A 23703-nucleotide genomic window follows, 5' to 3' on the forward strand; every position below is an offset into this window, starting at 1 on the left:
CCCTTCACTTTGCTCTGCGAGTATCTAATGAAAACAGAAAAACACTGTGAACAGAATACAAAATTAGAATATGAATCATTTTAAACTTGTAAAAAAACCACAGTGACATGTTTTAGATTTAGGTTTGCTTAGAGGAGAACTTTATCAAACCCTTTTGTTCATGCAAGCCATAAATCATTTAAGCAGAAACCTCTGTGCATGCAGATGGATGCATGAAGATGACTTCCTCTGACTCTGTAAGCATTAGTGTTTTTCATACAGAGGAGGGGTGTCTGCAGCCTTAAGAAAGGCTTTGCTGCTGCAGATTTTGTTTGTATTGATTTCTATAAAATTGGGTGCTGCATAAATGGCAGATTAAAAAAAAACTTAACACCTTTTCTATTGATGAATAACAATGTAATAGGGTAAAATCAATAACAAACTACTTCAAAATAATATACGGTGGTTGTTAGTAAAATAAAATGAATTTAAGTTTATTCTATATACTCCCTTAGTTTGCACACACAATTATTTTTCCAGAAAAGATTGTTTTTCTCAGAGAAACTCTTTGCTTTCTTAGCAATTTAAACAACATCTATTGACATCCCTGGTAAAGATGTGTTGTTATTTTCTCCCTTGCTGTTGATAAATTGATTACATTTATATTCGGGTTAGGGTTTGAGCTTAATATTGCATCAGACATAAACTCAATCTGATCCCTACTGTTCTCTCAAAAAGCAGATGAAGTTCCTCCACTTTGAAAAGTGAGGCGGTGCCACCACATTTTACGCAACCCCTCTACATCACCTGTACATCAAAGAAAATGTAATAATACATTCTTTCTTAGTTAATCTTTGAGCGTATGATGGATAACATTATTGTAGTTTAGAAAGCATTCCTAAAGCTTGATGTTTGTAGGGAGTTTGTGTGTTACAGCATGCAATATTAGATTCTTGTTTGTTTTTTCCACTATGTTTCCAACGTGCAAGAGGTGAAAACATATATATGTTATTTCATTCTCTTTTAGTGCATACATCCAGCAGCAGGCAGCATCACAGAGGAAATCAATAAGGGTGTCCTCTGTGTACCTGCTGTGTTTCTGCTGCAGCACCTCAAACTGCTGGAGGCTTTTAGTGATGACCTACCTGGTGACCAACATGGGCAGTTGCCCAGGGCAGCATTAACCAGTGGGGTGAGGGCTGCATGAATAAAACAAAACAAAACAGAAAATATTGCAAATATGTTTTAGTAGAAACGTACTTCATCCTCAAATTTTTGTCATTTCATGTTTTACTTAACCCTTTTAGACCGCATTTTCAAATCTCCACCTGGATATTTTTGTTGATTTTAACTGTACACAGTTCTTTAAATGTCCTGTGAGTAAATATATTTGCCCCTTTATCCATAACTGGAACTTTCGATATCAATCAGTTATTTTTGCAGTCTGAGTGACCCTCATATTAATTTCATTCCCTGCTATGGCGGGGGTGAAATTGCCGTAATAACCCAATATTGGCTGGAAAGAGCAACGTCTCCTCTTTCAGAAACCGTTGGAATTTTTCAGCTAGCGCAAATGTGGCGGAATTACGGTACTGTGAATTTGCCTGGCTCATCACCAATCCTTTTGGTCTAGACGGGTTAAAAGGGCAGTATTATATATTTTCTAGGTACATAATGTCATTATATAGCACAATCAAGTAACCATGTTACCTTCAGTTGTAAAAATTCTGTATATTTCAAATATGACTTAAAAACAATGTTCACTTTGAAATTTAGAGCGTTGAAATTGGGCCTCTGTCTATTTAAAATGCCCACTCTTTCTGAAACGCTGCCTTCAGGAAGTCATCACAATATTGCTCCACTATTAACTCTTTAACAAGGTTTTTCCCAGCGTTGCACAGAGATGTGGCTCATACAATGAGCTCAGCTGATGCACAGCTCCACCAGGTATTTGCTAATTGCTGCTGGCTAGTCTGAAGGAGCAGAGTGGTGGAGACATGGGGGACGCGTGGTCTGTGAAGTGGAAGCTTGGAAACTGCAGCTCTGAAAAGGAGCTGCACCTTGAAGGCGGGGCTTGGTCCATCCAGGCATTTTGCACTGCTGAATGGTTGCCATCTAGATTAAAGGATTTTTTGATAACATGCTTAAAACAATCAAAGAAACACACCAGGTATGGTTTTGATGAGCCAACAACATTATTAGATGATGCAAAGCTCAAAAAAGTCAATTTTACATAATACTGCCCCTTTAATCTCATAATCAATACATTTTATAAATTATCTTGTAGTTTCAAAATATCATACTTGAGTAGTATGTTCTCCTGTTTTTCCCATTTTGAAAGGTGGCTGTAAGAAAAATGTGCCTGTGTCATGTTCAGATTAAACAGATGCGACTCTGATCAGATTAAAAAATATTCATTCAAAAATCTTTCTGGACATTTTTATAGCAATTGTTAAGGATGTTATTTAAATTGGAAACAAAGATTTTATTTAAAATAAAAGAACAAGAAAGAAAAGAAGAGAAAACCATTACTTGTTAAAAGTTGATCTGAATATGCAAATTGATAACAGAAGTTTTCTAAATTTTCAGTGTGGGATTATTTTACTTCAATAACAAAGGCTTTTAGTTAGTTTTTATCCTTGCAGCTTCAGTATAGTGATTTATTTCCTTTTTTTTTCCAGCTGAAGATAAAGGCTTGTCTCATCCCACTTTACTGTGGCATCCAACTTTTGTCCCCTATGTCTTTTACTTTCACCTCACATTTTATTCATAAACTGCACCATATGCATGCACTAACATCTCATCACTGTTTCAGCTTGTGTGAGTATCTGTGTGTGTTTTCTCCCTTTTCCCCTCAACTCTGCAGCGCTCAGAGCATCCAGGATTCACAGTTTTCTCTATAAATTTCTCTTTATTCATTCCAGTCCCAGCTGAGACTCATGTTCCCCATAATACCAAGTCTATTTCTTGAATTTCACATTTATTTTTGGCACACAGGATATATATTTCTCCCTGTTTCAGAAAACCAACAGTCTGGGGACACAGTCGACTGCAAGGAAAAACTCAGACAACATTGCACTTTGAGGTAAATTAGTCATCAGAATTTAATATTTATGAGTATTTTTACTTTGGTTTGGATTATCCATCAACAAACATTACTGTTGGTTTGGAGAAAAAGCACCCAAATTCCCTTTCATCACGACTGTGTGGGTGTGGATTGATCAGATATTACTAGCGGTGAACAGCTGCACACAGAATACAGTGTATTCATTCAAGACCTCATCATTCATTGTCAGGCATTGACAGAGAAAATGTATTTCTGCTGCCTTTGATTTAAAAGAAATATATGGATGGCACTCTGCAGCACAGCCAGTCCCGAGGCTTCACAATCCTCCTTCATAGCTGCTCATGTTTTTATCCACAGCTTGATCCGTTCAGATTAGAGGAGAGAAATCGTTGAGAGATGCCAGGATTTGCATCATCATGCAAAAACCCTCACATGCAATTATCTGTTTTCATCAAACGTAATCTGCTGCAGCATCCAGGTTCTTTTTTCAGGTTTTTCTGTGATACACAGGTGCACCTCAATGAGAGAGAGAGAGAGTACAGTGGAGGTTTATTTATTTGAGCAATTCAGTTTAATGGCACAAAACTGATGTTTTATATACAACAATGTAGTTGAGCCACTGTAAGAACATAGACAACTTAAAGAGAGGAGTACATTTTTGGCAAAAAACTCAAAGTTTTTTAGATTAACCTAAAAACATGAATAGAAAAAAATAAAGACATGTTTGAGTTTGGAAAGTTAAATATTTCCTTGAAAAAAATGCTGAAATTTTTAGATAAATATTAGAGATGTTCAAGAAAAATTGACTTTGTGTGAAAGTCATTCATTGAGTCCATTTTATTTTATTGTTTTATTTTATCTTTTAACAAACCTTTACAGTTGGAGAAACATACATGTTTTTATTTTGTTTTGTTTTGTTCTTCTACTGTACATTGAGACAGTTTTCCACAGGGTGACATGTCTGTATAAAAATCCTATAATCCTATAACTGTATAATCCTATAACTGTATAATAATCCTAAAATTGGGAAAGCATCATTATCCCTGATGCTTTCCCAATTTTTTTCCTACCACCTAACTTTGCCCTAAAATGTCATCATGCAGCGCTCAATGAACAGTCAGCTGTGTTGGCAATGACCTAACACTCCTCGTGGAAGATATAAGCTTATTAGAAATTTGAGTAATAACAGGAACCAGTAATTAGAGTAATAAATATGAACCAGTAAATGACAAAACAAAAAGCGAAAAATAAACAAAACAAAATAAAAACAACAACAAATATTTCCATACCAAGGAAGGTTGTTAAAAAATAATATAAATTAATGAACAGAAAGGAACATAATCATAAAAATTAACAAAATTGGAAGTTTAGCACTATGTGCAATGAATTCATATGACAATGTTTTGACTTTTTAAAGTGAATATCTAAAAATAAATTCACTTTTTGAGGAGGATGGAAAGAGCTATAATATGAAAAAAAACAAAAACAGTAGAAGGAGCTTATTCTATTCAAAGTTGAGGCTGTGAATGAATGGGCACAAAAAGAACAGCTACAAAATAAACATACAATAATAAAAAAAAGGGTATTATTGTATGTATACTTCATGCAAATAAAGGCTCTGCATGCATTATCTTCTCCTCTGTGTGCTTTTGCAGGGAAACAAACTGAGGTCGAAATGAATCAGATATTTTTTTTAAAAGTGTCACAACAGATGTAGAGAGCATCCAGATGGCCTGTGGCTCCACTCAGCCACAGGAGGTCTCCACTGCACAACAGCAGCAGCATGTTTCCTCTGTGAGACTCAACCATTTGGCCTTTAATGCTCCCAGTGTGATCAGACACTGGCTGGAAACCTCAAAGAGGCGAGACATGAAGCGGAGAGACACAAATGGGTTACCGTTTTCCTTTAATTCATTTGATTCTTCAAAGGGTTTACAAAGCCTTCTATTTAAATGCTTTTCCTCCATATTATCATTCATACAGCTGCTCGTTTTATTGGCACATCCAGGCTCCAGCGTGATCATACTGTGCAGAGTACAGGGCCAGCCGCATTTATTGGCACCACTGGTAAAGATGCTTAAATGTTCTTAAAATAAATTCAGCCCGTATTGCAGCATTTTTTTAATCCCACTAAAAAATTTAGAAAAATCCAACCTTTTGATTTTAGTTCCTTAAAAGAAAATTGCTTGTACAGTGCATAATTCCCAAATAACAAATGTACTTTCCTTCTTAAAGTTCATCCAATTTTTCAAGAATGTGATATAATATGACAAAATAAAGCAAATTTCTCTTTGCCAACCACTCTTCAAAATGGTAAAAACAAGAAAACATGGCAATTATGTGAGGTAAATGTGTAGAAAATGGTGGCATCTTGGAATATGCAAGTCTTTGTAAGAATAAGAAGAGGTTATCCACATGCCGTGTTGTTAAAAAAATGTCTTCTTTCCTACCATATCAAATGTAAATGTGAAATTTTCAAAATGCTTCTGCAAATTTAACTGGAGTCATGTGATTTGGTCAGATTAGGCCAAGATGTTTTAAAATGTTGTCTATATAAAAGAACAATAATATAAAAAAACAACTTTATACCTAATGTTAAGTATGGTAGAGGTTCTGTAATGCTGTGGGTCTATTTCTTTACAATCGTCCCTGCTTTTCCTCTGAGAGTGCAAAGCATTATCGGCTCCTCAAAATATCAAGAAATGTTTTTAAAAAAATCTGCATTAAAACTGCAAATGGTTTGCTATTTTTATTTATTGGTTTTATTTGTATTTTTCCAGGCATACCATATGAAGAAGCTTCTTGGCTTCATGTAGCCAAGAAACAAAAACACAAAATATCTTAATACACTTGAAATAAGACAAAACTAACTTACAAATAACCTTTCAGCAAGAAATATGAGCTTGTTTTAAGTCAATAACTTCTTAATATTGATGAAAAAGTACTAGTTCCATCGACAAATTATTTAATTCATAATATAACATTGTTATAAGTGAATTTATCTTCCAATAGAACTAGTATTTTCTTAATCAATATTAAGGAATTATTAACTTAAAACAAGCTCCTATGTCTTGCTATAGAAAAAGCAAAAACAAAAAAAAAGCTTCATTATATGGAGTAGTGATTCAAAACATTTGATCTTTATGGCCATTTATCCTACATCCAATAATAGTCCTGCAGCATAATCTGAACAATCTGTATTATGTGAATAAAAACACGATTACTTCTTAGAATTAGGTTTTCTTCTGCACTAAAATTAAAGGTTGAAATTTTCCCAAATATTCAATGCGAGATAAATCTTCTGTTTTGAAAAATTAATTGGATTTTAATGCTTTCTACATTATCTTTTACCAGGGGTGCCAATAATTACATCTGGCGCCGAAACACCAATAAAAGTCAATAACGGTGCGACATTTCATATTATAACAGTCCTCCCTGTTGTAGACAGAAACAAATCCATGCATTTTTCATCTTTAGATGTTTTAATCTTTGCTGTAGATTTGGCACCATCTTCACATGAAATAAAACCGTAAACACAACCTGTATCAGGGGTGTGATTCGTATGTTGAAGGTAAAATTCAAGTAACAGGAGGGAGGAAATTTCTCTCAATTTTACAGAAATGAGGCAAAAAAAAAAAGGCCTGAACCACTAAAGGGATCATATCGTGTAAACAACCCTTATTGTTGTTCTTAAAAAATACAGAGATAGTATCAATAATTGCAATGATTTATAAACAATTGTTTCTTCATACAAGCTTATAGTAGCACTACACGTCATGTACCTGTCAGTGCTGTGCAACAAATATTCAATATTACTACTGATAATAACAATAATATTAACGATCATAACAAGTTATTGTAAAAATTAGCAAATGCTATTCAACTACCATGTAAAGGAAACGTTTCGACAGTGTGCTTTCTCCGCCGAAACGAACAAAAGGGAAAGAAAGGGCTGCAGGGCCTGCAGGGTGAGAATCACGCTGCTCTCACAGAAATTGGCACTGTAACATACTGTACACTCTAAAAGACCGACAGTCCCTCGGAAAGAGAGGCAGCTGTCAAAAAGAGGAGGAGCGGAGAAACATGCAGGCCTCTGGTCCGGCATTAATGTCAAAGGCCGTGCCATTCACTCTATTGGACAGGCAAAAAAAGATAATAAACAAAAGTAACCAGTCTCAGGAAACAGGCCCAGAAAATAAACAGGGAGGAAAACTCCCCCTGCAAATTGAAAGATAATACTCCAGTCGGGAGCTACACCACCTCATAATGTCTCTTATTTGTAGGGGATAAAATAAACTGGGAGCAAAACAAAGAAAACACCAAAGCAAATGAATAATTTGTGTTTGTTGTGATAATTTTGAAAAAGTCACCTGATTGTTGTCATTGCACCCTTTAATAAATAGATTCAATCTAATTACTTGCAACAGAATTGATCTGCAGCCTTCTCTCTCTTATTGTCAGTGCAAATTAAGTGATTTATTACAGGAAACTGTTTCTTTGTGCTTTCGGCGAATCCTGACGGGTGAAGTGCAGATGTCGTTTCTCTCAATTCATAACTAAAGTCATTTTTTCATCAAGTACATGATGTTTAATATGATATTTATTCAGCTGGAGAGACACCTGTGTGGTCATTATTATGGCGATGAACTTAGTTATACAATATCAACAAAAATGTAACAAATGTTGGGTTTTTGCTTCCCAATCAAACCAAGTCTAACAGATTTGGTTTGAGTTTAAGTCAAGTTTTTAGAATTTGTCTACATGAGGTCTCACATCGTCACAGGAAGAGTGTTCGTCAGGTCTCTCGTCTTTAAAATGTTTAAATTTGTGAATGAATAAAACCATATGCTTTTATTTCGTCAATCCCTGCATTAAAGACATGAACTCCTTAACTCTATACTGAACTATTTGGGGGTTACAAGTTTTTCTCCACCTGAATTTGAATGATTTAAAACCGTTTTGTAAAGCATAACAGGTAAATATGCTCCAAAGTAAGGTATAAATTATTTATATTATTTAGTATTATTTATACATTATGCCTGGGGCACTGTGGAAAGAGTAGATAAGAAAGTATTTTGACATTTTTGAATGAAAATAATGGAAATGCTTTTATTTTGATAAGCAGGAAGTGGCTAGAGTGAAGGTCTGCCAAAGCTAATAAATCAAGCTAATGTTTTCATAGGAATATTATGCAAATACGATGTGTTATGTGTCAGAGCTGCAGTCATATCAGATTGTTTTAACCTCTGATTATAAAGAATCCCAATCAGACTTGAGTCCCGGTCCATGAGTCCAAGTCAAATCTAGATTTTAAATGAAATTTGAAGTTGCTTTTTTCCAGCTTGAGGCTCCAAAAAAGAAAGTTAATTTTCTGAGACTCCTATCAGATTAAAAGGAGGCATCAAATTAAATTTCAATGTTGCTATAAAATCAAACTGCACCACTCTTTGGAAAATTAATTAAAAACTTTGAAAACTTTGCTCTGGATAAAGTAAAAGGGGAAAACATGATGTAGAAGTTTCAACACTGGGCAAATTTTCTGTTTCCTGAGGCAAGTTACGATCTAGCACAAGAAAATTCAAAAAGAAAAAGAAAAAACACATCTTTCATCTCATTAAGCACTGAGCAAGGCTGTTCTCTAACAACAAAGCAATAACAAACCTATTTAACAAGACATGGTAACGCTCACTGGGTTGCCAGTTCGGTGGCTGACTCCCCCAAAACCCTCAGCCACTAAGACAGAGCTGACCAGCAACAACAGAGTGTCCACCAGGCAAAACTCAACTCAACGCCTTTGATGGCCAATAGCTTCAGGTGTGGTGAAGACAGAGAAGCCAGGCAACGTCAAGCCTGCACTCGTAGCGGCTGCTGCGGCGGCGGCGGTGGCTCATCAGAGGATGTTGCAGAAGAACTTCTTCTCCCGGAACGGGTTCTCGGAGGCGGGGACGGGAACGATGAGGGGGTCCTCGCGTGTGTGGGCGTCGCAGTACGCCATCAGGTCTGCAGCTGCTTTGGAGACCTGGGGTGTGGATGTACCGGGAACAGATGTTCGTCAAAATTTTAAGAGTTTTCATATTTACAGAAATCCATCTTCTATTTGACATTTTATCTGTCAAGCAGACAGTTAAAATGATCCACTTTTTTCACTTCTGATACAAAAACAGATATCTGAGGTTTAGTATCGGCCGATACAAGAGGTGAGTAGAATACCCAGAGCACTACTTCCTCATATTTTTATTCAAGCAAAAGTAAAAGTGTCCATCCAAGAAATTATTCAAGTAAAAGTAAAAGTATCCATCCAAGAAATTATTCAAGTAAAAGTAAACAGTATTTAGTAAAAGGTCTGATCAAAATATCAGTCATTTAATTTTTGAAAATTTCATCATCAGACGGACCAAAGTATAAAGTTAAATGAAAATTTTTGTATTCTAAGGATCAAAATGACAATAATTCATATACGTAGCAAAAAATAACAAAATCAGACAAAACATTTTTTTTCCAAATCAGTTTCTTTCAATAAAAAACTCGATCAAAATCTTTAGCAAAAACTGCAGGTGTGAGTCTGTGTCTGGTGAATTTCTAGTTTTAAAAATGTTGTTTTTCATTCACTGGGTAGAAAATCCAGAAATTTTATTCAACTAAGAGTAGAAATACGTTATGATAAATTTACTCAAGTAAAAGTAAAAAGTACAGCATAGTAAAAATACTCCTAAATATTTTTTCGTTATTTTTTTTTTTTTAAAAAAGGTTACTCAAGTAAATGTAATAGTGAATGTAACTAGTTAGCACACAACTCTGGCCGATTGACTTAAAATGTTCCTTTTTTTAAACTGAGGCATAAATGTACTGAATTGCAGATTTATTTGATTACTCTGCAGCACACGTAAATAGCTTCAAAAACTTGGTCAAACATGTAAAAACAACAAAACTTTAATTTGTTCAGGAGAATTACAGCCTTTTTTTTTTTTTAAAGTTAAAAAATCATCATGTTGACTACGTTGGTCAAACATGTAAAAAATAAACTGCAACAAACCTTCTTTCTAATGGTTAGTTAGAAGTTAGAAATTTGAAATATAATGTAAAATAAATAATAAAGCCATAGAGCTAGACTGATTAGATCTGCTCTTATGGAACATCTTCAAAGCTAATGGAAATAAATAAAAATGGTAATTAATGGAGAAAAACTACAACTAACTGGAACTATATTGTGTGTTTATTAAACTAACTAAAAGATACTGAAATTACAGATTTAATTAATCTACTTATTAGCCTTTCGAACTGCACACATAAACAGTTTACGTCAGACGTCAGCAAATTACGGCACTTCATATTTCTCCTGGCAACAGAAAACACCAGTCAGTTTGTTCAACAATAATTGAATAAATGTTTTGAAAATCTTATTTTTTGTTGAGTATTCATTACCTAGTTACAATACGATACTTTGACCTTTTTCTGCACCTAAAACTTAACCAAAGTATGAAAAAACATGATATTATAACTAATAAAAACTAAACAGAAACAAAACAATATGTAATTAACACACTCTAAAAATTAATTACAATGAACCGAATTAAACAAACAAAAAGTCACAACAAAATAAAACTAAACTATATTTTAAAACACAAAACTGAACCTTCAGAGTCACATAAAGACGGTTACAAAGTCAGTCTTCTATCACCCGAAGAACATTTAAAAGGACTAAAGGACTAACATCCCAACAAGATCTACAGAAACTCATCAATGCGTTTATCGTTAGTCGCATTGATTACTGCAACAGGCCTGATTGAAAAAAATCAGACAGATCCAGAACCAACAGAAGCTCAGGGAGGAAATCGATGTTTTCACATATTATCTGTCTCATAACAAACAATCACAACATGGTGACAGTTTTATAAAAGTTACACACACCAGCTCCTTAAAGTGGTTAAAGGAAAAACCTGTAAAATGTGCCTTTTTTATCCCATTTATCGATTAATTGTCAGAATAATCGATTAGTAAGCAAATCGTTAGTTGTAGGCCTGATCTTTTTACAGTACAGCCAGACTGTATGTGAGCGCAGGCTTCCACTCGGGAGCGGAGTGGGAGTTACAGGAGGGGAGGCAAATGGAGAGCAGAGGAGCAGCTGCAGCAGAGGGACGGCCGGGGCCCGGGGATCCGCACGGAGCAGAGAGCCATCTGATCTCCCGCCTGCCACTTCACCTCACCCACTGCTGCTCTCAGGGGAGAATGCATCACACAACGCTCATCATCCGGCCATGTGAAGCACTCGCTTCGACAACGATGCAGCACAAAGCCAAAAATATGATCAGCAACGGTTCCGACTTCAGAAATCAAAATGTTAAGGAATCATTTTATGTGCATCTGCATGTCAGACAAATCTTCTGACTTAAAAACGCTGATTTAAAGAGACACATTTACTTTTAGTATACAATGTGTAATTTGTCAAGGTAGGGTGTCCAAAGTGCGGCGTAGGGGCCATTTGAGGGCCCCGGATTGATTTTGTGCGGCCCCTGACTGGAATTCAGGAATGATAAAAACTTGGCCATTGAGGCTTTTTACTTTTGAATAAAATCAATAATACAAAATAAATATAAAATATTAATTAACACAAAATAATTATCTTTCAGTAAATTACACTTTTTTAATTTTCTTTAATTTCATAGTAAAGAGGAACAGATCTGTCCAGTGACTTTTACTCAAAAGCAGACTTTGGTGCAGCTAAATCTGCTTTCACTAAGTTTATTAAACTAGGCTGAATAAATAAGCAACTTCAAAGTGATATAAATCATATTCCTTTTTCTGTTTTCTCCAACTAAGCTCAACATAATTAGCAAATAGGATCTCTTTTATTTCATATGGTAAACATGCGACTGTGACAAATTAACATTTTCTTTTCTCTTTATTCTGTTTAGTTTTGACCCAAAACCTTCAAGTATCTACTGTAAATATCAAGAAGAAATGTATTTTTCTTCTTCCCATAAGAACAAAAATGATAATACATCTGTGCTCTCTCTATAGTCAGTATCTGCTAAACCCATCCTAAACACCTGTACCGATATCGTTTTAGACTACATTTCATGTGGCAAAGAATATTTAGCCTGTCAACAACATAACTATCAAGACCAAAATCACTTCCTCTAAAGCAGATGAAGGTTTTTTTATTACATAACGCGTGCCACATTACATTTTCTTTAGGTGGAATATTGCTACTAGTTGAGTCTGTTCCCCTCTTCATTTTCATTTTGTGTCCATTTTACCATTTTGTTCATTTTACTTTGTACATGTAAATATTAGTTTACTTAGATATGGAGGTCGGCTATAATAAAAATGCTTAATTCTTCTTTATAAGTTATCATCCATAATTTGTACCTGCTTTATGCGGAAAGGTTGGAGCTTTTATTTTTTACATCCCTCTGCTATTCTTCAACTTCAAATTAATTATAGTAGTAGTAAAAACAATATGAGTATTGAAGTGTGAGGAACAATTAAGAAGTGGTTACAGAAATGTACTATGTATATATAATGTTGAACATTGCGTATGTCTTTGTAAATGTGTAATTTTAGTTTAATAGTTTTATGATTTGTAAACATTTAGATTTTCCGCTATTTTTGGTGTTATTTGTAAAGTTGCACAGTCAGAAATCAACAGTAATAATTTGGTTTATTCAGCCTTTCAAAGAGAAAAAAGTCAGAGTTCCAAGCTAAATATTTAATTTACAAACTAAATATTAATAAATATTTAGTGAGGAAGGTTATATAATTAGTTATTGATGGTAAACAATAAACTGAACTGACAGTATGACAGGAAATGTTATTTTTTTCTATTTTCTCCACTGTTTGGCTCATGAGATCATGAATAAATATGAGAAAAATAGAAAATATTATTAAATGATGTTACAGGGTAAAGTTTTTTAAGTCAAGAAACCAGTTTAAAATATTAATGTTTTTCAAGAACAAAACATTTGTATCATGTAGTTAGTCATACAGTTACCTATAAAAGGAGTAATAAATAACGTTTGTTTGTTGTTATCACAATAGTATTACAAAATATTAAATCATATCTATGCTGAAAATATTGAAATTGAAATGAACACTTTTCCCAAACTACTTCCAGCACCGTTTTTTTTTTTTTTTTTTTGGTATTTTCTGTTGGGATCATTTTGGGTTCTCCTCATTTTGTATTTCCAAAGTTAAAAGTTCCCACTTGAAGGAAAAACACATAGATGCGTGCACCGCAGTAGGGCTTTTTTTTATTTCCCTCTTTAAAGTTAAGGTCAGTCTCATAACTGTGACATTTGAAATTTTTGTTTATTAGATAGAAGGTCTTAACATGTGTTATAAAGAGCTTGTTGTGCAGCTGAAATGACTGTGTCATCATTGTCGTTCAGAAGCTCCTCATGTGCTCCGGGAGTCGTTTCCTTTCTTCCCTGAGGCTGATGGTGCAAACAGCGTTCCCTTTGAGCCAGGACACATCCACAACTGTTTACAAAAGCAACAACAATATGAGTACATATCAGGAATAGATATGAACTTTTGCTAGACATGCGTATCAAATGAAAATGAAGTGTTGATTAGACGCTGACGTGACTGTCGCCTGCCGGCTTGTTGAACCAGCTGCTTGTTTTGCCGTATTTTCACACATTGTGTTCGTGCCTGAAGTGAGTTACTGAATGAATTTGCACAACTGTGGTGAAGCTATTGGATTGTAGCTGTAAAACATTTTGGTGAACCAAATTTAACAATGTTTTTCCATTTGGATACAGAAGTAAACATGGATGCTAACGATGAACGTAACGTAGCACAGAGCAACATGGGTACACAAGAGTGATTGGCAGCACTAAAACCCTCCTCCTAATACAAATATGTGAATAACATCTATTTTTATTACAAACGTTTTGTACTGCAGCTTTAATAAGTCTATGTTTACATAACCTTCAACGTGCAGGAGCATATCACCACTATAGTCTTCACACTTGAGTTTCTTCAGCAAAATCCTCGATTTTTACGTCTTTGTTCCTCCGTAAAAACATAAAACTTACAGATTTTTACGAGAGTTTTGGTTTTCTCTTAAACTTAAGTAAGAAATCTGCTGAGAGGAGGTTGGTATCAGTGGAAGGAGCAGGGATCACCACTTTCTCATTAATTGCTCAGCCAGCCAAAGAAATGTGATCAGTGCTAATTAGAAGGACTCTCCCTCCATCATGGGGCTGAAGTGTAATTACAATCAGTCTGGGCCTAATGACACCCTCAGTGCAGTACCACTTTTCCTCCTGTGGGGCTCCTGCTCTCTGCAGTTTATATAATTACTGCATTTCGTTTCATTATGAAAATAATTGGGTTGTTCTTTTGGAGACGACTTTGTTAAAGTTCCACTTTGTGAAGGACTGAGCAGAGGGTTTTTCAGAAAGTAGACAGACGGCGTCTTCGGCTTTATAGCTTTAGCTTAGAAATTCTTTATTTTCACTTTAAGCAATTGTACCCTATCCTCACACAAGTATAATTTGTGATTTTTGAGCTTTTTTAGCTGCGGAGAAGTTGCAAACAGATCGCAGGTGTACCATTGCAGACAGAAATAAAATGAAGTAGATCATCTGGAAGAAACTAGCGACGGTACTGTAGTTAGAGCAGAAAAAAATAAAACAGAAGTGTGCAGATTTTTAGCCATGCGTGACGATGATACAGCTCTTGCAATCTGCTTCTTTGCAGTGAAATCTGTCTGGCTACCCAGTGGTAATTTGATGCCAGCAGCACTTTTCAAATCATTGGGACGATGAGATCTTCACTGGTGGGCTGAGTCGCTTCTACAGTGGCTTTTAAAACTGCACAAACTCCTGGTAACATTCCAGGTTTTTAAGTGTTATACATTTTGAACCATCATATCTGTGACTTACATCCCATAAAACCAAACATTTGTGAGTTTCTAAGAACATGATTAGAAAGTTTTCAGTTTTGAAAAATTGAATAAACACAGAAAAAACACATCTAAATTTCTTGTAAACTCCTTCCTATTCCTAAAAGCTGTAAAACGTTTTCATGCAACTGTTTTTGGGGTTGAAAGAGTCTGTTTGCTTTCCGTTTTATTAAAAAAAGTATTGCGCTCTTTAAGTTCATAGTTCTGGCATAAATGTAATATCACTTCTGGACCGGATCACTGAAGAGAAATTCAACATCCATAAATACCAAAGTAAGAGAGCGTGCACTGATTGACGCAAGGCGAACTGGTAAAACGTTTATGGTCTATGAGGATGGAGATAAAAAAATCAATTAATCATTAAATAGATACAGAAACACTTCTTGTTTTCTTAAATGTCTAGCTTTGCTTAAGCGATGAACATATTTGTCTAAAGTAAACATCTCTTCTGCTACTTCTAGTAAATCCATCTTTTATTAAGCAGGATTTAAGCATGAATCATGTCCGACTTCTCATTAACCAGCTTTAATCTCATCCCAGAAATTCTTCATAAACAAACATCCATCATATTTATTATGTTTCCGTCAACATTTAGAGCTGGAAGATAAACAAAGGGAACTCAGGCAGAGAAAACCAGGAACTTCAGACTTTGTTCTGATCTTATTTAGCTCATCTAGTTATGACTCTGTGTACGGATGCAGGATTTTAGTTTTTCAGAAAACAATGCCAGCACACAAATAGATTTTTTGCTGTAAGATTAATGTATTTTGCATGACAGAAACAATAAGGTTTCTTTCTTTCATTTCAACTGTACATGTTGCAAAACTTCTTCAAATCGCTCAGATTTGAGAACATGTCATCCACAGAAGTCTTATGGGTTTTTCCTGTAATGTGGTTCTGGAAACAGTTTTACTTTTTCTCCCATGAAGTCGTTTTAGATGCATGCTTGTTCACCTACTGCGGTGCACGCATCTATGTGTTTTTCCTTCAAGTGGGAACTTTTAACTTTGGAAATACAAAATGAGGAGAACCCAAAATGATCCCAACAGAAAATACCAAAAAAAAAAAAAAAAAACGGTGCTGGAAGTAGTTTGGGAAAAGTGTTCATTTCAATTTCAATATTTTCAGCATAGATATGATTTAATATTTTGTAATACTATTGTGATAACAACAAACAAACGTTATTTATTACTCCTTTTATAGGTAACTGTATGACTAACTACATGATACAAATGTTTTGTTCTTGAAAAACATTAATATTTTAAACTGGTTTCTTGACTTAAAAAACTTTACCCTGTAACATCATTTAATAATATTTTCTATTTTTCTCATATTTATTCATGATCTCATGAGCCAAACAGTGGAGAAAATAGAAAAAAATAACATTTCCTGTCATACTGTCAGTTCAGTTTATTGTTTACCATCAATAACTAATTATATAACCTTCCTCACTAAATATTTATTAATATTTAGTTTGTAAATTAAATATTTAGCTTGGAACTCTGACTTTTTTCTCTTTGAAAGGCTGAATAAACCAAATTATTACTGTTGATTTCTGACTGTGCAACTTTACAAATAACACCAAAAATAGCGGAAAATCTAAATGTTTACAAATCATAAAACTATTAAACTAAAATTACACATTTACAAAGACATACGCAATGTTCAACATTATATATACATAGTACATTTCTGTAACCACTTCTTAATTGTTCCTCACACTTCAATACTCATATTGTTTTTACTACTACTATAATTAATTTGAAGTTGAAGAATAGCAGAGGGATGTAAAAAATAAAAGCTCCAACCTTTCCGCATAAAGCAGGTACAAATTATGGATGATAACTTATAAAGAAGAATTAAGCATTTTTATTATAGCCGACCTCCATATCTAAGTAAACTAATATTTACATGTACAAAGTAAAATGAACAAAATGGTAAAATGGACACAAAATGAAAATGAAGAGGGGAACAGACTCAACTAGTAGCAATATTCCACCTAAAGAAAATGTAATGTGGCACGCGTTATGTAATAAAAAAACCTTCATCTGCTTTAGAGGAAGTGATTTTGGTCTTGATAGTTATGTTGTTGACAGGCTAAATATTCTTTGCCACATGAAATGTAGTCTAAAACGATATCGGTACAGGTGTTTAGGATGGGTTTAGCAGATACTGACTATAGAGAGAGCACAGATGTATTATCATTTTTGTTCTTATGGGAAGAATACCGCAAATTATAGATCCTGATAAAGGCAGAGCTAAAAGGAGCTTGAGTAGTTTTGCCACTACAACCTAAAAACATCGTGCTTGTGCTTCATTTTATGGAAATCCAAACATGGAGAAGACTGACTTTGCTCTTTCAGCTCTCCATATGGCAGGTACAACTGAACAGTGTGAATCTTGTCATCATGCAATCTGGAAACTTGTAGGCATCAGCGTCTGCAGACCAACCAACGGAGGAGCAACCCACAGCTTCAGACATGTAAACAAATCGACATATGTGCGCAGAATGTGTCTGCGATTAGATATGAAAATGTCCCCGCCTGGCAACCAATATTAGTGTTTACCTTCAGTCAGAGAGCAAACTTACGCTTTCATTAGTAACACTGCGACCATTTTTTCAAGGCAACCTCTCTCAATACTGGTCCGGTTAATCATTTAAACTCAAAAAAAGTTATTCAAATAACTGAATTTTCCTTCAGCACCTTCATTATACTAGAAAGAGAAATAACACAATGAATTTGGAATCAACAAAAGAATATCTTAGAGGGTTAGGATAAATCAAAAGTTTCTCTTAGTGATTCAAATGTCTGATTAAAGTGGCTAATTGATGTTAAATAAAGCAAAATTGGAGCAGAGTTAAGAATAAAACTGTTTGTTGTTCTGCAAGTTCTCACAGTTTTAACCTGACAGATGGTGAATAGCACAAACATCTCATTAAAAATGTATTCAATTGAGTGCAAAACAAATATTTAGCTTTAATAATCAGGTATTAGAGAAACTTTTCTGAACTTCTCCTGGTCAAAGTCATTTGTAGAGCTATTGCTGCTGTTAACTTTGTGTACTTTCTAAACTTTTCTTTAAATAGAAAGTACTTCCTATCCATTGATTCTGTAAGTAGCTAAGTATCTTTCCTGTCTGATGTTATTTACTTTCTTTCCATAATAAGTATTTCTTGCTTAGTGATTGCATGGTTAGCCGTATCTCTTTGACTGTTTTTTTCTTTGTGGTTAAGTGCCGCGCAGTACTCGTCCATTACTGCTGAGTTTATCTAGCTGCTTGCAAATGGTTGCATTCTGACTGGCTTTTTACTTTTGTTTCTCTCTACTGTCACCACTTGATTTCTGCAAAGTCAACAATTCTGCAAACGGCTATTCTTTTTAGATAATCTCTCATAAAATGACAACATGATAACTTGAGTGTATTATAGGGCACTATGCTTACAATTAGTATCAGATACAAATCTAGACCATTTTTAACACTTAGTGTGCAAGAGGACTTTCATGCATCTGATCCAAGAAGAGATAAACCTGCACAAATGCTGAACCTGAAACCAAACACAACCAGTGTACCTTTATCCTGTCCATGCAGGCCTCCATCTTCAGCTGCTCCACTGCTTTCCTGGCCTGGGAGATGCTGGCTGTGCTGTTGTTGGCGATGCTGTCCTTCATGGTGTGCCTGTGACAGACAGCAGAGGTAGAAAAGAAAGTGAGCAGGAAACTCTGCCATGTCTCCAGCAGTCCGTTCCTACAAACCTGTTTATTGGTCTTGGAAAAGAGATTTTGTGCAGTGCAGTTTATTTTTGAGCAGCTAAATTTTAAGTGTTCGCCACTTATGTAAAGTATTTAAAGTATTTCATCTTGTAACGTTCGCAAACCTGCCTCAATTGGAGAAAATCTGTCCACTCTTTGCCTAGATTTCTCTTAAAGATGACCTATCATGCTTCCGTGAACAGTTTAGAATAGGTTTTGTGTTTTGGTCTACACAAAACATGCTCATTACATTTTTTTGCACAAAATCATTCTTAGATTATGAAATTTCAGTCTGCTCACTTCTGCCTTTTTGAGCTGTTTTAGGGCTTCTTGTCACTTTAAATCAAAAATAAGGGGCTGCTGGCCAAGACCCCCAGCTCAACGCAGCACATAAAAATGGCTGCAAACAGATGAACACCCATATCTTTGAAAAGCAGAAGTGGAGCCTCCTGCACAACCAAGAAGAATCCATCAAGTGGTTTCTGAATGGTAAGTAAGCAGCAAAACACTTATCGTTTCCAGCAGCCATTGTACAGCACATATAGCATCCAAACGTGCTGGAGCTCAACTTTGGTTGCTAGGTGATGAGCTGGACTTTGGGGTTGCTAGGTAACAGCGGATTGGAATGTGATTCAACAATCACAAGGTTTTTGAATCGGATTGTTTTCCAGACACCAGAAAATACAAACTTATTACCAAAAAACAGTGGGATAGTTATTTTTAAGCCTCTGAGTTGTTTTTAGAAGCAGTTGATACCCAAATGGAAGGACAAAAACATGCAAAAATATTAATTTTCCATTATAGGTCCCCTTAAAACATGCCTTAATCTAGCTGCCCCACCTGTTCTGCTAACAAATAATTCTGAACCAGGAAAGAAAACCTGGTTTTAACATTTTTGTAGAAGCAAAAATTTGAAAGTTTATTTAAATTCAGCCTCCTTTAATCTGATACCCCTAAAAACATCTTTATCCAAAACACTTAGCATGAAACAAAACTGCAAAACACTGCACATCACTCTGAACACATCATCTCCACAGTGAAACATGGCGGTTGTGGCATTATGCTGTGGTCTGCCTTATCTTCAGTGAGAACAGGAAACCTGTTCAGAGTTTATGTAAAGATGGATAGGTTGGTCTACTTTATTTATTTGTATTTATTTATAATTTGTCAGGTAGAATAGTTTTGCAGTGGTACAAAGCATAAGCATACATGCAAACATACACTGTAAAAACATGTAATAATCCTCAAGGCTCCACAAATCAAATTCAAATCAAACCAAGAGACAGCAGAGGAAAAAAAACTTAAAAATTAAATATGAAAATAAAAACATGAATAAGCAAAATTAAATAAAATATGTTATAGATTAAACAAAGAGCAATACTGGAAGAAAACCTGTTAGATTTCCCCTAAACTTACAACTAGAACTGCAATGGAGAGGTTACTTGTGTGTTAGCATGGCCTAGTCAAAGTCCAGACCTGGATTCTATTGAGAATCTCTGACTAATTTTAACAACTGATGTTCACTGGCTTTATTCATCCAATCTGACTAAGCTTGAGTTGTTTTGTTAAAAAAAAATTCAGAAAACAATTAATCTTCTTTCTTGGCCTAAAATGATAAAAAGCTTTTTTTTAAAAAAAAATCAAAGAGTGTGAATCAGAGTTACATTTACTTGATTCACTTTTTTGGGGGGAAAAAAAAAAAATACTTTTTAGCGTAATTTTACTATGCTGCACTTTTTACTTTTGTATGAGCAACTTTATTACAAAGTAATGTGACTTTTACTTGAGTAAAATTTCTTGATCCTCTACCCACTGTGAGTAACTCCACTGAATGAAGAACAAACTTGTTTTAGCCAAACATTTACCGGACACACACCACAATTTCATAAGCTTTTTGTATTGAAAGAAATTGCTTTGGAAAAATGTTTGCCTCATTTTGTTATTTTGTAATTAGATTAGATTAGATTTATTGTCAGCTCTATAAATAGTTTGTTTATAAAAGCTGAGGGCTGTTAATAACAAACAGTCCAGACACATAAAACGAGACAGAAGTTTGATCTGGGAAAGAAATAAAAAGGGAAAAAAATACTGTTTTTCCATCTCTTTGTCTCTGGTTTTATATAATTATGTTATTTACAAAAATTACTTTCCACTTGGTCTTTAAAACACCAAATTCTCCACATAACTTTCTATTTTGATCCATCTGTTTATGTAATTTTTAAACATTAATTCACTTACGTTTTGATTGGTTACTCGGTACACAAGTTTTAACTCTTATTTTAAGTCTTGGATGGCTCCTTTTTACTCTTACTTGAGTACAAATATGTTGAAGTAGTTACTTGAGTACAATGTTTGGATACTCTGCCCACCTCCAGTCACCACATTTGACAAGCAGTGACCAAGACTTGCTCTGGTTTTGACCCCCCTCAGCGCTGATTTGGCCCAGTTTGGCAGCAGCAGCAGCAGCAGCAGGGAGAGGAGGAGGCACCAAATCACAGATGTGTTTCATAAGGATGAAGACATGAAGCCTTCCACCAACGTGTGGTGCAGCCGGATGCATCCTGCTTTTATTTGTGCTTCACTTCCATCGTATCAAACCGAGATAAGTCAGAGATAATAAAGCAGATGGAAGATAGAGTGTTTCATTTCTAATGCATCGCCTCTTTTTTTTTTGTATTTGTGATCAATTTGCAGCTTCTAATCACACACCCTCGCACGAAGCTACCAGGCCTACAGATTCCCCCTCAATCCGCGCATCGTGAGGCTTCATCCGACTGGATTTCAGCCTCTGATCGCCTGTGTCGTTTTATCCAAACGCACCTTTGTTGATTGTAGAGTCAAATCTGTCAAAACGAGACGCGGGCGCCTCTCCTTATTTCTAAGGAGACAAAAACAGAGCTGCGGCCCTGCTTGGACCTGAAAAGCCCACGCTACGAATCAGATTTAAAAAATCTGGATTTAAGGACTAAAATGCTCGACTATAAGCAGACATTAAATCAGGCTTCCTACCTGAGACGTGCCAATGCTTTTCCAATTTGGAGAATTCCGGGTTGACTCCACCCAACACACACACACAGAAGAAGGAGGAGAAGAAGAAGAAGAAGAAGAAAAGGAGGAGGAGGAGGAGGATGTGTAGGAATAATAAAAAAAAAAATGAAACGATAGGAGGAAATCCCAGCCTCGCTTCTGATCTGAAGGAGGAAAATCCGAGCGGGTTCTGATGCGATCCGAGCGGCCAGGTGTCGGTGCGCTCCACGGCTGGACCCGGAGAGATGTTACGCATGCAGCAGAGGGGGGAAACCTCGGTGTGACAGAGAGATCTGTGATGCACAGGCTGCAAGATCCGCGGACCAGGAGCTGCTGCAGCAGCGACGGAGCGTTTCCAGTGGACAAACTGGCCCTAAACGCACCGCCTGCTACTCTAATTAGAAGCGGACGGGTTTGTTGTTCCCCCTCCCTGATTTACCGCTCCACAAGGCGGCAGAGATCTGCAGGCTTCCCCGTTTCATTTTTACATCAGCTTTGACATCACCGGGTCCTCCCCGCAGCAGCTGACGGGCCTCACCCAGTTTTAACGACGGCTCTCTTCACATGGATTAATAACTAGATTTTAATCATGTATTTGTTGATATCTCCCCCCTGGCAGAGATGCGTAACAAGCCTTAAAATATATCCAACATTTAACCTGAGTACATGTTAATTGATGTCTTTTTTCTCTTCAGCTCACCTGGATGTAAGTCTGGGGATCAGATGGCTGAGAAAGAAAGTGGATTTTGTGTCTGATGAACCACTTTTAGGTGGATTTTAGTTGTTTATTTTGGACAGTTATCAACTTTTAAGAGAACCAGCCCGCAGCACCGCGGATGGTACATGGTGTATTTTCCCAATCTCAATTGTTTATTAAGTCACAAAATTACTAATCATCATATTTTCATATTTATTGATGCTCCAATGAAACCAACAGTAGGCAGGAAATAGCATAATTAATTTTAGATTGTTTGTTGCTATGATGAATCTGAATTATTTTATGAAAATCTTCATAATAAACACCTAACAGATATAAAAACAGCAGATTTCAGCTGTTTACTTCTTTTTCATGGAATAATAACTGAATTTATACAACAGAAAGATTGTATTAATATTTTTTATTAGTATTCTAATAGTATTCTTTTATAAGTAATCCAAAGACCAAAAGTTTGGACACACTTTCTCATTGAATTCAATGAGAAAGTGTATATATATATATATATATATATATATATATATATATAATTTTTCACAAGTGGGATTTGTTGGGGTTGCGAGGTGACGTTATATTCCAGATGTTTTTGAAACAACTCATTTTCCAGGTGCCAACAAGAATTAACTTAATGGCAAAACATGGCTGAAGGTTTATTTATTTTTTAAGAACTTGTTTTTAGAATCAGTAGAAACCCAAATGTAAATACAAACTCGTGCTAAATGTGAATTTTGCACAATACATGCTCTTTAACAGAGTCCCACTCCCACCAAATCTCTACAAGTATTAAATTAAAGGTTGGATTGTTCTACTTTGTTTCTTGTTCAAAGCAGAATTTATTTAGAGCTTTTAAAGGCAGTGTCAATAAATCAGTTAATTTTCTCGCTCTTGTTCTTCATACAAAGAAATGGACACAATAAAAACAAGGTGTCGTAATACTTATTCAGATATTTATATATATATTTATATATTTATAATATTTATCACTTGGTTTGTCCATTCAGACACACACATATGTACACCAAAAAAATAGAAGAAAAACAACACAACCATGATGCCAATCTGCACAAAAACACAATACAAACTAAGACAATGATCTTAAATTATGCATAGCTTAAGTTATTAACAGGAAAAATAAAACTGTCTTCAGTCACACGCAGCCTTATTTGACTTCCTCTTACGTAACAAAACAAATTAGAAACTGAAAAACAAAACACTTTGATGCAAAGGAGAAGATGGAGGAGGATTTGTAGAT

The 23703-nt window shown here is 35.3% G+C and overlaps 1 protein-coding gene across 1 annotated transcript; it reads right to left on the minus strand.

The window, feature by feature from the left end:
* Positions 1-4935: 4935 nt before the first annotated feature.
* Positions 4936-22374, minus strand: gng4 (G protein subunit gamma 4). The gene is made up of 3 exons (XM_028007450.1): positions 21719-22374; positions 18530-18635; positions 4936-9065 (listed from the first exon to the last, which is right to left on the minus strand). The coding sequence occupies exons 2-3, from the start codon at positions 18626-18628 to the stop codon at positions 8937-8939; spliced, it is 228 nt and encodes a 75-aa protein (XP_027863251.1). The 5' UTR covers positions 18629-18635; positions 21719-22374; the 3' UTR covers positions 4936-8936.
* Between the last annotated feature and the right edge of the window lie 1329 nt (positions 22375-23703).

Source organism: Xiphophorus couchianus, chromosome 22, assembly GCF_001444195.1.
Source record: "Xiphophorus couchianus chromosome 22, X_couchianus-1.0, whole genome shotgun sequence".
NCBI lineage: Eukaryota > Metazoa > Chordata > Actinopteri > Cyprinodontiformes > Poeciliidae > Xiphophorus > Xiphophorus couchianus.